The 16662-nt window shown below is 44.5% G+C and overlaps 2 protein-coding genes across 9 annotated transcripts in view; one reads left to right on the forward strand and one right to left on the reverse strand.

The window, feature by feature from the left end:
* sox13 (SRY-box transcription factor 13) overlaps positions 1 to 7420 on the forward strand; it is a 58739-nt gene extending 51319 nt beyond the window's left edge. For all 8 annotated transcript variants that reach the window (XM_083660927.1, XM_083660928.1, XM_083660922.1 and 5 more), the window contains exons 13-14: positions 579 to 795; positions 2740 to 7420. In XM_083660927.1, the coding sequence (XP_083517053.1) occupies positions 579 to 795; positions 2740 to 3025 (503 nt within the window). In that variant the 3' untranslated portion in view covers positions 3026 to 7420. The remainder of the gene's footprint in view (positions 1 to 578; positions 796 to 2739) is intronic.
* An 8344-nt stretch (positions 7421 to 15764) lies between these two features.
* The window catches only part of etnk2 (ethanolamine kinase 2), a gene marked incomplete at its 3' end in the record, with an annotated part of 15879 nt that continues 14981 nt past the window's right edge, over positions 15765 to 16662 (reverse strand). Inside the window, exon 9 of the mRNA XM_083660651.1 lies at positions 15765 to 15837. Within this exon, the coding sequence (XP_083516777.1) occupies positions 15765 to 15837 (73 nt within the window). The remainder of the gene's footprint in view (positions 15838 to 16662) is intronic.

Here is a 16662-nt window from a genome sequence, read left to right on the forward strand (position 1 = left end):
AATTCATGGAAAGGTTTATCCATGAAATTTTATACATGAAAATGTGTGGGAACCCTGAATTTAGAAAGCAGTGTTTTCCCGAAAACTTGCCACGGCAGCGGCCTCCAACCATCGCATCGAGAGCCGTATGGAATTTCATTCTGACCAAAAACACTACAGCAGCTGATTTGACTTAAAGGAGAACTTCACCGAAAAACAATGCTGATTTATTTTGCACATGATCTCACACAGTTGATTTGAGTTCAGTTGTGGACCAGTGATGTCATTCATGCACAAATGACATCACTGGTCCACAACTTAACTCAAATCAACTCTCAATAACTGTCTAACTAAATGAACGCCTGCCAAACTGTTTACAGTTTTTGGATATGTGTGAGATCATGTACAAAATAAATCAGCATTGTTTTTCAGTTAAGTTCTCCTTTAACGTGTAGAAAAGAGTCACTTTCTCATAATCGTGCACACCTCCCACTTGAACTTTCCCTCGCCACTTCACCTAAATCACCGAGCTGTGGACAGACAGTCAGTGCTGCGCTAGGAGAGCCGGTCGGTCTTCATCCTCATGTCTCCCCCTACAGGCTCCAGGTGGAAGGGCATGTCCAACCAGGAGAAGCAGCCGTACTACGAAGAGCAGGCCAGGCTGAGCCGGCAGCACCTGGAGCGCTACCCCGACTACAAGTACAAGCCCCGGCCCAAGAGGACCTGCATCGTGGAGGGCCGCAGGCTGCGGGTGGGCGAGTACAAGGCCATGATGAAGAGCCGCCGACAAGAGCAGAGAGCAACCTACACTCACAGGTGAACACATAGCAGGAGAGCCGACACAGCCAGATGTGAGCCAGATGTGGTCAGGCAGATCTGATCCCATTCTGATCATGACACGTTTACACCTTGCATTAACATGCGGTTTTCCTTATCCGGATACAGCTCGCATTTTAATAGAGTGCCGCAGGGATGACGCGTGATTTTTGTAGGCTTACCCAGAAGTCCCTGCGCTGCTGGTTCATAGGGGGAAAAGGAAATGGGATTTTTGTATGGTAATTTCGGTTAAATACATGAAATATGGTCTGTGCTTAACAGAAGTATGAAACAGCTAAGTTTGTGTTCAGCAAGATAATCTTCACAAATGAGCAACACTGTTGTGACTTTCGAAGCGTAAATGTGTGTTTTTGTAAGGCGATTTTCAGAAAACGCTTCAAAAGTTTTCAAGTTCCAAAGTTAACTTTAGTGTGCTCAGCTCACCTACATACTTTTCTAAACAATAAAGTGGAATAGTTCTACAGAACTGGGCTTGTCAGTCTCACCTTGACGATGAATAGCATCTCTCGCCATTGTTCCCTCGGAGTTTGCAGTGTTTGCTTTTCACTATTTTTTCCATTGAACTTTTTGCATTTGTTTGTCTCAGTGGTACATAACCACAGCTATTCTGTCCAAGCCGCTTATATCATATCAAATGTTCATGCCGGATCTTAAATATGGCCCTGCGCTCCTTATGGATGGTTACTTGAACTCTACTTTGTGCCGATATTCAATATCTTTAAATTTGACCATGTTGATGCCAAAGAATCTAATCAGCAGGTTAAGAGCTTCCAATTGATAGTATTCCGTTACATCGCCACACGGCCATCTTGGTAGGAAAATAACAGGTGGTTGTAATCAATTAACAGGTGATTACAATCAAGTGACACAAACAGCCAATGAGCTGTGTGTATTATAGCGCCATATTGGTAGGAAAATGCTTGTGACATCATGGGAATACTATGAATACACAACCAGTGTAGCATTGATCAATTCTACAATAAATATGAGTCCTGGTCGTCGCTGCACCTGTGCCTCCTTTGGTCGGTCGCGGCGCATGTTCAGGGGGAGGGGAACTGGAGGGAGTAGCGTGATCCTCCCACGCGCTACGTCCTGCCAGCCCGGAGCAACTCCTCGCTGTCAGGTGAAAAGAAGTGGCTGGCGACTGCACATGTATCAGAGGAAGCATGTGCTAGTGCAGCTAGTCTACAACTCTCCCCAGATCGGCGCAGTGGGTGGAGCAACGAGCAGGGACAGCAGGGGGATAATTGGCCAAGTACAATTGGGGCGTGCGTTACTTATAATGTTGGTGATCTAGAACAGGGATACTCAACTTGCTTTGCCCGGGGGCCACTTTCGTGAAATGATAGAAGGCCAGGGGCCAGTTAATAAACAATCAATATACATTTTTCTGTAGCAGATTGTAGGTGTCAGACGGAGTTTAGTCTGACAATGTTGTGCACACCGGATAGTTACTTAGGTTAAGTACATGCATAAGTGCCTGGGTAGCGAGCAGACGGCGGTATTTGACAATTTAGCAGCTAAATCATAGATTATTGAAAGATATTCCATATTCCAGACTGAAATGCTATAACAGAAGTGTGAGTATTGGCCAGAATGACATGAACATTTGGACACTTATTCAGCGGGTATCTTGCATGTTGCGTTCAGGTGCACTGTAAAAAAAATAAAAAATAAATTGCAATTCCATCGCGGGCCACACAGGGGGCGTGGCCCGCGGGCCGCCAGTTGAGTATCACTGATCTAGAAGGTGAAGCTTACTCATCTGTTGCCCCTCGTACGTCACACAGGATGAGAGCGTGGGGCTGAATGGCCAACATGTTTAAATAACATTTGTATTTGAGATCTTATCGACAGGTGTGACTTTGGAAAGTACATCATGGTTGTTGACTGACGTTCTCTCTCAACGTTGGTTCTTTGCAGCCAGTCGGAGCCTCAGCAGATGCACTATGCCCCCGGCGACCCCGGCCAGTACCCGGGCGGCGCCGGCCCGGTCTCCGTGGCGACCATACCGTTTCACCCGGCGATGCTGGAGCACTACCTGCCCCAAGTCCCGCCTCCCCCGCGGCGACCGGAGGCCCGGCCGACGCCCACCTCTCTGCTGCCCAGGGAGAGGGAGCGAGAGAGGGAGCGGCCCCCATACAGCGAAGGAGAAGAAAGCGACGGAGGAGAGAGGAGCGAGGGGGAGCTGGTCCTCCTGACAGACTGAGTGGACGGGGGAGGGGGGGGGGGGGTATGTACGGAGGTAATGCAAGGGGGGAGAAGGAGAGGGGAGTTGTGGCGAGAGGGCGCCTTCTACTGGCCGTTGGAGAGAAAGATAAAACTCATACTCACTCCCTTGTACAATCCCCAAACTAACCCCACCAACGCACGCACACACACGCACACACATGCACACACACACACAGGCCAGCTCTTGTGTTAGTCATTTCCCTTCACACATGTCAGCCGCTGTTTTGTGTTAGAGATAATGCTGTAGGGGTTATTCTTTAATAAGTTTCTCCCCAACGTTTACTTTTATCAAGCGTCGCCTCACGTAGTCCAAGAACTGCACCGCCACCTTTGTCCAGGACATGTTCTATGTCATAGCAGACCGGACCCCATGGTTTAGAAAGTATAGAGACTGACCAACTCCCCCCCTGCTCAGAGCAACAGGGCCGAGATCTGGGTGTAATAATCAGTGTGCCGGTGCTGCCCCCTGTTGTTGGAACTGGCTACTACTCCATAAAGAACCCAGTCTGATGGAAGACTGGGCTTTCCCCCCCCCCACCACCTAGTCCCAGGCTGTTACTGCCCCATTCCAGCTTCTTCATCCTTACCACCTCAGTCTGGCGTGGGCCCCGATCGGGGTTTGGCAAGGTACATGGCACTCTGTATGCCTTAGCCTAAAATATGACAGGGACTGGTGTTTTTGGGTAACAAGTAGGCCACGTTATTTTTACTTTTTATTTTATACAGATTATGAAAGTGCAGACCGTAAGCTTTCAAATGATGTCATACACTGATATCTGAAAACAGTTGCAGAAGTTATGCTTATTTGAATGTTCGTACTCCTAAAAGCTACATCCAGAGAAAATCGCCCTGAAATTTGGTGGACAAGCTTGTTTTGCCCTGATCAAGCTTAGTTTGCTAATAAATCACAAGTATTTAGTGATCATAAAACTGTCGTTTGTTATATTGAGTATTTTTTTAAACTTAATGTGGGGAAAAAAGGAGTGGAAAAACAACCTTTTATCTTGATTTGTGCGATTTCACGGTTGCCTACTTGTTCCCCTTTTCACCAGACGTTCCACAAAAGAGTCTGATTTGAAGGTAGGGTTCAAATAAATCCCAGCGGGGAGCATCAGGACCAGTGTTCCCTCTAAGCCCATAGTTTAGTAGTACACAATCAACAATCAATAATCGATCACATTGATACAAGAATACCTGGTCAGTCAATCAGTCATTGCTCTAGTCGTCCCTAGAGATTCCGCCATTTTGGACGTTTTTGGTGGCAAATGATCTTAGATGCGGTGACTTTGCCATAGCCAAGAGGCGGGCGCGTTAACCTGACGCCCCCTGGTGCTGGACGGGTGGAAGCACAGCGTTGTGTGTGTGTGTGTGTGTGTGTGTCAGTGCAAACGGAGATGGGAGAAAAGAAGAGTCATGGTTGTTTTAGAGTAGAGACGCCTCGCTGCACCCATCGCTTCTCAATCAGGCTGCCCATGGAAGTGGTTTTTGCACTTGATTTAACCCATTGATACCTGATGCAGCATTTGTGTGTGTATCCCTTTAAGACCGCGAACCGCGTTAACTCGGTTCGCGGTCTTAAAGGGATACGCACACAAATGAGGGATATACACGCAAATGCTGCATCAGGTATCAATGGGTTAAAAAGCGCTCGGAAAGCTGTGTATACGCTGTACGTGTGTGTCTCCCAATCCCCTCTCCGTCACACGGTGGGTGGACCTCAGCCTTGCCTTGTTTTTTTTATACCTCTATTTGCTTCTTTGAGTGTTTATTGATTAAGGTTGTCTTGAGAACCTTCTATCTGTGTGCGTATCCAATGTCTGCTGTTACTTCTCCTGCAGCCTGCCACACCCACTGCAGAAAACATCCATCTTTGGTCTAATATGGAGTCTTTTTTTTTATGTGAAAAATCTTGGCAGGGTGTGAGACAATTTCACTGGTTTTCCCAACGCAAAGGAACTTGTTTCAAGACTTTTCTTTAGGGACGCACGGATCGTCGCCATCAGTCCCAATGAGCAAAATAACAGTAATGTTAATATCGGTATTGGCCAAAGTGTTCATATTGAGAGGAAACAATGCTGTACATCTATGATTTATGGGCTTTTCTAAATGTTTTGGAAAGAAAGAAATACATTACTTTTTCAAATGTAGTGTTTACATGTGTTCTTCAGTACGTGCTGTACAAAATTGGATTATCACAGAAACTTGTTTTTATACAGATCATATCGACATCGGTAAATATCGGTTATCGGCCGTAACGGCAACGTTATTGGTATCGGCCAAAATGTTCATATCGGTGCATCCCTACTTTTTGTGCATTGATCCGCATTGATATTGAAACAAAAACTCCCAACTGCAGTGGAAACCAGTGGAATTGTCTCGCCTCAATTTAAGACTGAATATGGAACCAAGTGACTTATTAAAAAGGGCGTTTTTTTTGCAGTGAGCCATGTGACAGATCAATCAGCCTCACGTTAGGGGTCAGGCGAGGTGAGGCTCCATCTGAATATAGGCTCAAGTGTTCTCCTCTCCTCCTCATCCTGTTCCACAATCGTCAAAGCAGAGAGGAAGATCATCGCCGCTTCTTTAGAGTAATATCAGTCACGCTGGAGAGGAAGCTAAAGTTAAGGTGGACTTGTAACCCCGCCCACCCCCCCCCCCCCCCCTATGGTGGATGCAGAGATGGAGGAAGTGCCAGGCGATGCTTACAGGCTGTTATTGGGACAGTACTTACCCGATATGAGGTAAACACACCACGTTTTGGGGGAAATTGTCACACTGGTCAACTTGCCTGATAAGTGAGGAGAGAATAGACCTCAAAAATCATGTGTCCCTGGTAGATCATTGGCTCTGGTGCTCCATGCGAACGCTTTTAGCGTACACTAGAGATTAAACAAAAAGGTAGCCTAGCTACTGACACACTGAAATCATTTCACCAAGTTCTATATTGAAAAGTCACACCCAGTGCTGTGCACTCGCTTTTGGGAGACTGTTGCTAACTTTTGTTGATGATACTGGACAGTATTTACCACGTTTTTCAAAGCGCAGTAATCAAACATAGTTTTAATGAAAACAAAAATTTGAAACTAATACAAAGCGACAAATTTTATCAGGGTTTATCATTAACCCATTTACCCGGTAATTGTTTATGTTGAGTGATAATGCTCCATGTTAACACTTTAGCACAAATTGCAAAGTGGCATAAGCCTGATTGAAGCCTAAGGCTAGCTGACCCTGCCCTAGAGCATGTACAGTATAAGCCTGATTTAAGCCTGGGGCTAGCTGACCCTGCCCTAGAGCCATTGGGTTAACCCCAGAAAATCATTTCATCTGTTGGCGGCGTGGAAAGGGTTAGAAAACCGCTCCGAAGAATGGTGTGTAGTTAGCCATGGGCTAAATGCCACTGCCAATGTGTGTGCCCTCCTTATGTTAGGTGATGGCATGCTCCTCCATACTAACACTTTAACATAGGCTACACTATGCTGAGTGATAGTCTCTCAAACTGTATGAGCAACCACAGCTGCCCTCAGTTTGCGTAGTGCAGTGACAGTCGGTACACCGATTATTAGATGAACCTACTGGTATGTAAACTGAGTTATTAAAGAAATGGCATTACTTTGAACCATGTAAATGTTGTAATCTCAATATGGATTACCTGCACTATTGGTGTGCATGTCAAAGTACTCAGTGTAACTGTGTTGACTCCCACATTTTTTTTTGAGGAATTTGTTTGGCTATAATTTAAGGATTATTTAAATTTAGGATCCCAGCACTTCCCATAAACAGCATAGCCCCTCCCTCTGCTAGGAGCTGGGGGCTGCAGCAAATATGTCCATATGCAAATTAGCGCATTATGTCATCCGGTGACTTAAGAGCAATCTATAGAGCAGCCAATAGCGACGTTCCTTGGAGGAGATTTCCAGGGACACACAGATGATTTTGGTGTCTTATGTTCAAATCACTTCATGACCAGTGTTGACCAATGGGACAATACCAAAAAGCGGTTGTGTTCCTTTGATAGCACTGGGGTCAATCCACCTTTTACTCAATGCACCTTTAACATTTCAAAATGGGGAAAATTTGAATTTCAGACCTCGGGGCGGTGCACATCCTACCCCTTACCACTAGGGCTGTGTAGAGTACAGATGCTGGGTTTGTGTATAGAGATGAATATCAGAGGGAAATGTTTATCTTATTTTAGTGGAGAGACATGCTGTGGAGTCACCTGTCTGGAGTCACCCCTGCTGATGTAAATATAGATAGAGACTTTATTTTGTTTATAAGAGCCTGTGTAATTTAAAGGTGTACATTTTCTGTATGTTTTCAAAGTTTTGTGTTTTTCTTGGAAGACAATAAATTGGTTGTGTTAATTGCTTTTGGGTGTGATTTGTGTGTGTGTGTGCGTGTGTGCGTGCGTGCGTGCGTGTTTAAATCAGGCTAGTGTGAGTCTCTCCCCATGGGCCTTGGGAGGTTCAGTAATTAGTTTGTTCCATAATTGGAGTCTCCCAGAGGAAGTTCCCAGGGTAACTCATGGCCTTAGCTCTTTCTTGTCTGCCTGTGCTCTTCTCCATTATACATGCAAAAGTCTCGCCGGTAGTTCAGTAGAAGCAGAACAAGGCATGGCCCTGTGGCGCACTGAGCGTGATTTTTTTGAGTGTTCAGTGTTACTGAGGAAAGACTTGGCGAATCTTGGTTTCATTTCCCATTTCAAGGTATTGTGATTGTGATTTCTCTACCATGCAAGGCCCTCCAGAAGAAAGGTGGTAATTAAAATGTCAAAGTAGAGATCATATCCACAACTATATATATATATATATACTAAAATAGGGTACAATAATGTAATTAAGGGGGGACTAAACAAAATTTGTTTGGACTGAAATTGCATTTAATGCTTTCAGTGCTTAAAGGTTCGTGCCCTGGAAAAAGGCCATTGTAAAGTGCCTTTTCTAACTACATGCAGATATAACCATGCACAGGTTGTTCTGGAAACAAGAGATTCTGCACCTGAAAAGGTTAATTGAAAATGAATAACATTTATTTTTATTTTCCTAAAGCATCATACTCAGTAGTTTATGAGTACTAAATCATCACTTTGGGGTTGAGGGTTCAAATCTCACCTGGAACAAGTCTTGAATTTATTACGTATAAGTTTCACTTTATATTAGGGTACACAAAAAGAGTAAGTAATGATCAGGTAATGATTAAGTACTCATAAACTACTCAGTATGATGCACCACTTTACAATACGGTACACAAAAGAGTAACTTTGTACAGGTAATAAGTAATGATTCAGTACGCATAAACTACTGAGTTGAATGATGCACCACTTTACAATAGGGTACACAAAAAGACTAACTAATGGACAGGTAATAATGAAGTAATGAGTAACTAACAATGAACTACTATACTCACTGACTGACCATTGACTAACCATTAACTAATGAGTAATTACTCTGCTAAGGAACTAAGAACTAATGATTAACTACTATACTCACAATGTGACCTTAACTAATGATTAAGTAAAGTAATACATTCACAAACTGACATTTATTAATCATTAACGAACGATTAACTACTCTACTCATGGAACTGACCAACTAATCAATCAATTAGCTACTATATTCACGAGCTGACATTTAGTAATCATTAAGTAATGATTAACTACTCTACTCAGGAACTTAGATACTAATCATTAAGTAATGATTACCTACTCATTAACTATGATTAACTAGTGATTGACTAATGGCGAATTATTCATTAACTATTAGTTAATGATTCGTTTACTAGTAACTACTACATTATTTTTGTACGTTATTGTAAAGTGTTACCTACAAGTCAGATTTATTTTGGGGTACAGGATGTTGGAGTCACCTCAGTCCCCACTAGCAAGGATGTTACAGTGGGCTGTCAGCCTGTGTGTGTGTGTGTCTGTCAGGAGGATATCCACCAACGGTGGATTTCCCCTCCTTCCTCCTCTCCTCTCAGGGTCATCTGGCTGAGGATCATGGGAGGAAACTGTTGGCAGCAGCTAATCCCATATAAAATAAACAGAACAGGAAGTTACTAGCACTGTTGATCTCCCTAAAGAATTGAACCTGGATTTTGTTATAACCAAGACAACTCACTCTGAACAAATTAAAAGCACAGGTTTTTTTTTATTGTTTTAATTTAGACATTTTAATGGAAATATTTACTGACAAATGTTAAATAACGCTCCTTGCCCACAGAGGTGTGAAGGATCACTGTACAGGTCAGGTTTTCACAGTATTTCTTACAGTATTTACACCCTCCTCCTGCGCTGGCCTCTCTCCGCGGACACAGCGTCCCCTTCACCAGTGGATGAGTACGTATACAAAGTAACATCTGGGTCCCCTTAAACAGCTCTCCATGATTCAAGTCAAAGCATGTACAAAAGTAAATATAGGCATAGAAAGGAAAAACAAATATAATCAAAGTTATCTGTACAGTGTTTTTAAAATTGCGTCAAGTTATTAATACATTCTCACACACACAGAAATTGTTAAATCTGAAATGTACTGCAATGCAAACTTTAAGAAGCGAGCCATTTTGGTATGCTGAATTAGAAAAACAAAATAAAAAGGTGAGAGAAACACAATGCCAGATTCACTCAATAAATACCCTTCAAAATACTAACAATTAGATTGAAATCTTTTGCGGCCAGCATGGAATAAGATATTCAAAGGGCCTGTCTGGAATCATGATCATGATATTTTTTTTACCACACATTTGTGTACACTTATTTTACATATTGGTCTTTACAAAGCTTTTCAAACAACTTCAGTCAACGTTGTAAAAGACGACTCTCAACGTTTAGGGAGTTTGTCCCATTGGTCTCCTAACCCAGTACAGTATGGGACGAGAGGATTGGCACTAAAATATATTTATTTCTCAATTTCTAAACCAGGTGAGCCACCGGGACACCCCACACAGAGCATTATTCATCTATAAACCTAGTGCAATAAGGGTAACCGTGGAGCCCCCTAGGGGTCACCTGGTACGGGGATGGGGGTTAGGGGGTGGAGTCCCCCTAGGGGTCACCTGGTACGGGGATGGGGGTTAGGGGGTGGAGTCCCCCTAGGTGTCACCTGGTATGGGGATGGGGGTTAGGGGGTGGAGTCCCCCTAGGTGTCACCTGGTACGGCGATGGGGGTTAGAGGGGTGGGTAGTGGAAATCAGTGGGCATGGTTTTCTTACAATTGACTCCTGAACCGTGCCCACGGATTATTAACCATATATTTGTAATATGTCGCAAATCAGGCACCTGGCCGGGCGTCTTTAAGCCCTGAGAGACAGAGAGGTGATTTTAGTGTCAATCTTCTGTCATATATTGGGATTAAGTGACCAATGGGCCAAACTCCAATGAAGTCAAAGTAGTCCTTTATACTTACTCTAAGTAATTTATTTATTCATTAAGAGTGCAGTGTTTTTAGGATAACCTCAATACTAGGGGGACTGTCGGTTCACCTACTCCAAACTTTGCCTCTGATGCGGCAATTTCAGTGCCATTTTACTCCATTTACCCCCCAATACTAAATAGTGCCAAAAGATGAGGCCCATTCAGGATCAATCTCTGTATTTACTGTATGGAGTAAGTACAGTCTGCTCCTGGAGTGCAAACCCTAGTTTCCCAGGTTCTATTCTAACCAAGGTTCATTTTAGGATTGTGCAATGCTTGCCTTCAAATCTCGCATTGCTGGTATATCAAGGAGAATTTCTTACCACCAGTGTCCCAAAGGACCAGTGCTTAACTTGCACAAGTGTCCCAAACGTAGGACCAGTGCTCAACATTGCACAAGTGCTGTGGGTGAATGTTCACTGGTGCATAATTGCTCCCAATCTGTGCTTTGGTGTCTAGAGTGCCGACAGTTTTTACAGCCGCTAGTTCTCGATTCCGACTGATCTGATCCTACCAGGATAAGATAAGATTGATTGAACCTGTTCAGATTGTTGATAAGATTGTTGGGACATTTCCCTTGTGGAGAGTGGAAGCTGCAAAAGGGCACTGTTAATGTGCAAAACAGTCACAATCACATATGTACGTACATGTACATCTTTGCAATAAATAGCTCTTCAATTAAACCATTTAGCCTGGGACAGACATCAAAAATGGGTTACGATCCACACCGATCACATTCGGTAGGATCTGATCATCGCTTCAAATAATAAGAACCACTGACGAATTCCAAATAGCAGTCTGGATCTGGACCTGGGGTGAGCATTGGTCACCTCTTAGGTTAACTGTAGCCGGCTGACTAGAACACCAGTTACGCCTGTCCTGCTGTTTCTGGATGACTGATACTCTTCTCCTGGTCAATTATTAAGCCCGTCAGAAACATGAAACCATGAAACCAACTGCGGAGGATACAAGGTCAGGGCTCAGTGGCTCCCCCTGTTGGGTCTCTGAGGTTAAATACGCTCATAACCCCCCCCCCCCCCCCGCTATAAGCACACAGCTACTAAAGATGCTGTGATGCACCGTTTACTAAACCGTGATCGGCAGATTTGAATTCATTCATGAATTTGCTGCCTTCGTCAATTCAGGCTAATCAGATCGGTTGAGTTGTGCTTTTGGTGTCAAAAAGAGATTTCTACGAGAGGCTCGAGTCGACACACACACCACCAACGTCAGGGCATCTGCAGGTTTCAGAAAGGCAAATTTAAAACTTCTGAATTATTATTGCTAAAACCAAAATGAAGAGACGAAGCCGGCAAAACCGACTAAGTGTAACATTTCCTATTGCATATGGATGATGAAAGTTATAAAACCATATAAGAAAAAGGGACAATACAGTCATGGTTAAAGACCATGAAGTCCAACTGTGTTTAGTAAAGCAGATAGGATGTGTGCTCTACTACTAACCCTGTTCTACAAGTGAACATGCAGCACCTGGTGGGAAAAAGAAGACATCTTTGAGACATTTTGATGTTTTTGTTTTTAAGCCTGTAACCAATTTTTGTTCTGATTTTTTTTAAGGATCCGCTGATACCCTAGGTGTGCTAAAGAGGTTTTATTCTCCTAAAAAAAAAACATACGTTTCTGGAGTGTCCGTCGCTGTCCCAAGTAATACGTGATCTCAAACTAGAACAACACAGCCCCATATAACCCATTCTTGCCGCGTTAAAGCCCAAACTCGTTTTGACCCCGGATACGAGTTACACAATGTCTCCGATTATGTAACTAAAATTTGGCTCCACTTTGGATGTGAATGGCTAACAGTGTGGGGTGGAGAGAGCAGGCTCTGATGGATTCCAGTGTGGGGTGGAGGAGCAGCGGGCTCTGATGTTAAGTGGCGGGTGCCTCGTTAAGGTGCCTCGTTAACTGCCATAAATCTCTGATGTGCAGAACAGGGGGCGGGAGAAGAGCGTTGTGGGGAGGGGAGGGCAGCCGGAGAAGGGCAAGGAGGGAGGGAGTAGAGGTTGGCAGAGGGTGACTTCAAGGTTGGGATTTTCCGAGTGGTCTGCGAGGAATGGAAAGATTAACAGAGCGATTCGCTGCGACCATAAAAGCCACGAAAGTGGAAAATGGCTTAAGGGACGAGGGTAGAAACGCACACCGAGGTTGGAGTGACATTTAGCTCCCTCGTTTTAACCGGTTTCAACAGGCCAACATCACCCGATCTATCTCCCTCCCTCCTTCAGTATCACTTCAATAGGGATGCTGCTCATTTAGACTTTTGTTTTCTCTGACAGATAGCCGACCCTCGTTAACCCATTGATACCTGATGCAGCATTTGCGTGTATATCCCTCATTTGTGTGCGTATCCCTTTAAGACCGCGAACCGCGTTAACGCGGTTCGCGGTCTTAAAGGGATACGCACACAAATGCTGCATCAGGTATCAATGGGTTAACCCATCCTTAACCGTTAACCGACAAGATGGAAATATATTATTTAGAAATGGACGATCGATCCCTGGTTGACAAAGTTGGCGCCGTTTGTGCCTCCCGACCCGAGACAGCTGTTCCCTGGCAGCGTGTGCTTCAGCGGATGGGCTGACTGTCACCAGTAGGGATGTTCATCAATTATCGAAAATCGATAATTGATCGTTAAGGAATTGAATCGATCATGTGGAATTTTTATCGATTATTGTTATTATTATTATTATTTTTTTTTTTTGTGGTCTAGGTTTGGGTGGAATTCGTTCCTCCTCGCCCCACTCCATTGCACAGCTGACTAACGTGAGGTGGAGCTTCATATAGTCTCTAGTTTTCTGGCTGGGCACGGGCCTTTGTGCCAACAAAACTGTTTCAAACACGGGGAATTCACACCGGCATGCGCCGGGGACAGCAGAGTGTTGGAGAGGAGACACATTGAAATAAAGAGTTCATTGAGGAGAACACGTTGTCTTTCGTATTTTCTAGGCATTAATTTTGAAAAAAAAAAAAAATATATATATATATATAATTATTATTATTAATAATATGATCGATAATCGATAATTGATCGTTAATTTTCCCGATTTTCGATTATGGAAATTTTTCAAAATGAACATCCCTAGTCACCAGGCTGCACACTGGAAGAGGTGAAGAAATGGATCTAAATGGCTCCGTAATGCATCTAATGGGCGCATCATGTCATGTCTGTCGTTTGGCGATGCAGTAGCTCTGTACTGAACCTGACAGTCCGTCTCCCATTCTGAAAACCGTTGTAAAAAGTAAATATGAAACTCCACAATTTCGCCGAACTTGTGTTGTAGCGATAAACTTGATACTTTTCAATCGTACAATTATAACGGTGAAAGTTAACATGAGTGCAGTGGAGAGACTTCATTGGTTTTTCCTTTTACCATGCAACAATTTTTTTTTTTTTACCGCTTAACTGATAATATTCATTTGTCAAAATTCATATTGTCGGTTAACGGTTAATTATCAACATCCATAGGCCTACTTCCAAATTTAGCACAAAGCAACACTTACTAAAACAACCCAAACTAAAGAGGTTTTTCACCTGAGATGTTAAAGTAATAATCCACAAAATTTTCCAACATAAATAAATGTTTTGTCTTTATCACTGATTGCTAGAACACAATAGCGATTCAACCTAGATCCAGTTCGTGGAAGCTTCTACATTTGCTGTTCCTCTGGTGCACACTCCGCACCGGAAGTGACAGGTTTTGTTTGGAATAAACAGAAGAAGAGCAGTGTAGTTAGCGTTGAGCAGCAATATAGCCGCCACGGCTGACAAAAGGGAAAAGCGCCAATTACACTAGAATGTCAAACTTCCTCAAGAGGAAGTGGTCACAGTACTGGACACACCGTTTGGTTGACAGTTGATCTCTGAGAAGAAGAGCAGTGTAGAAACAGCAGCCATGAGCACTTAGCACCAAAGATGGGAGGCTAAATTAAAAAAAGCACGCAGATTAGAACTTTTACGTGTTAAAATGTCCGCAGGACACAAGGGGGCGTGGTTTTCCTGCACACACTTTAGAGCTTGTGGCATACTCTTCGCGCCCAGCCAAGCACATAGGGCGCACGGCGATTATGACGTCATCGCACGGGGCGTGTCGGGGGGGCGAGGCCTGAGCGCAGCGCGGCGCGTCCATGGAGATTTTTTCTATCAGCGCGTCGGGTTTTGCAGCCTGTGCCTGTGAGATCTCCGTGGTAGGCTATCAGCGGATATCTGCTGTGATTTGAGTCCTCAGCGTCGTAAAGTTGCCTTTGAAGCATGGCGTTCGATTATAACGAACTAGTTGTGTGGCTTAGCCTTCCCAAATGTTGAGGGTCGTTTTTTTATAATTTAATACATAGAATTGGGAACGTTACATTCAATTTCATTCAGACTGCCTGGAGCCTGGAGCTGCGCACTGAGTATGTTCTGTTTTGGCCTGCGCAGAGTGCGCGCGCCCTCCTCGGAGCCCCGCCTCCAGCGCGTGCGCGAAGAGTATGCCAGAAGCTTAGAATGTGAAGAATCTCAGGTGAAATGCCTCCGTCGTCAGTATAGCTATAAACATAAGAGCGAGCAGCCATGGCCTCGAGCCACACATACAGCACACACAGGTCCGGACACACTAAGCCTTCAATGTCAGCACTCTCCTTGACAGTCTGGTCCATTTGGACCTTCATTACTAGTGTTTTGGGACATTTTGTCGAGCGACATTGAAGCAGGCAGCAAATGGGTTGAGCCCAGTCGTGATCAGCTCAGTCAGACTGCTGTGCGTCACTACTCCTTCATACTTCATCCTACTAGTTCAGCTGCCAAGAGAGAGGGAATGCACCACATTGGGTCAGTCAGTTCTTCAAAAGATAAACTAAAACATACACACACGCACGCACGCACACACACACACGCGCACACACACACACACACACACACACGCACGCACACACACACCCACACACGCGCACACACACACACAGAACCCGTGGAGGTTTTGGAAATCTTGAGCTAGAGTTGTGAGAAGGACGTGGACTAAGTTGAGGAAAAAAATCGTAATAATTGCGCTTGTTGTAAAAAGGGATGCCGAACAGACCAAGCAATGGTTCCGTCTATACCCGGCTCCCTAAGAAGAAGAATCCCCCCCCCCCACCCCCACAGGCATGGAGGAGGCCAGTCCTGCTTTACCTTCCCCAGGAGGACCCAACCCCACCACAGCTCCTCCGCTCAAAGTGCATCTACTCCTCCTGTGCTCAGGTGCCAGCGATGGAGACCCCCCACCCCTTCTCTCTCCCTTCTTCTCATGTTCTCCTCCTTTCTCTCCTTTCATTCTGGGATCTGCAAGGCCATCACCGCAGGCTTGGTCTTGAAGTACTGGTTGAAACGCAGCACAGCGTACCTGTAAGGTGAGAGAAGAGAGGGAGTTATTAGCATCCGTTCAGCCCAAGTGGACGGCCTCTCCATCTAAGAATACTGACTCTTCGTGCATTCCTTTATAACTGGGAACCGGTAATCTTACCGGTTCAAAGTTCATGAGCTGGGACGTGACGTCACCAGAGCTGGTATTTCCCATTCCAAACTCGTAGGAGCCTCAGCAGCCCCGACGTAAAAAAAATCCAAGATGGCTGCGCCGCGCAACAACAGTAGTTATAATCGTATAAATGCTATTTAGCACTTGTGTCTTGTTTGTGTCTCGTTAAATCAGTTGTACACACAGCACGGCCTAACTTCTATCTGTGTGGACATGAGGCTGCAGTGTTTGTATGCCCAAAATGCCACGAAATGCCTTGTTATCAACTGTTATTGCTAACAATGGCTAGCCTGGCTAGCTAGTGGATCTGACCAGTGAACAAACAGTGAACTTCCCAGCTCAACTTTTCTGCAAATGGAACGCTAACAAAACGGATGTGATGTCATTTAGCCTCCACATCCCAGTTCTTTTGCGATAAAGGAACGCACGATTAATCTCTAACCCTCCCTGGGCCTGCTTCCTCTTTGTGAACCCCTAGAGGGTGCCGTGTCTGTGTGTGTGTGTGTGTGTGTGTGTGTGTGTGTGTGTGTGTGTGTGTGTGTGTGTGTGTGTGTGTGTGTGTGTGTGTGTGTGTGTGCATGTGAGGAGGTGTTAAGTGGTATGGTAACTCATAGAGATATGTTAGCCTTTGGGTTTTGAGTTTCAGTCTTTCATTAGAGGCCATTTAACCCACACTGACAGATGTGTTTCAGG

Source organism: Poromitra crassiceps, assembly GCF_964638095.1.
Source record: "Poromitra crassiceps genome assembly, chromosome: 25".
Lineage (NCBI taxonomy): Eukaryota > Metazoa > Chordata > Actinopteri > Beryciformes > Melamphaidae > Poromitra > Poromitra crassiceps.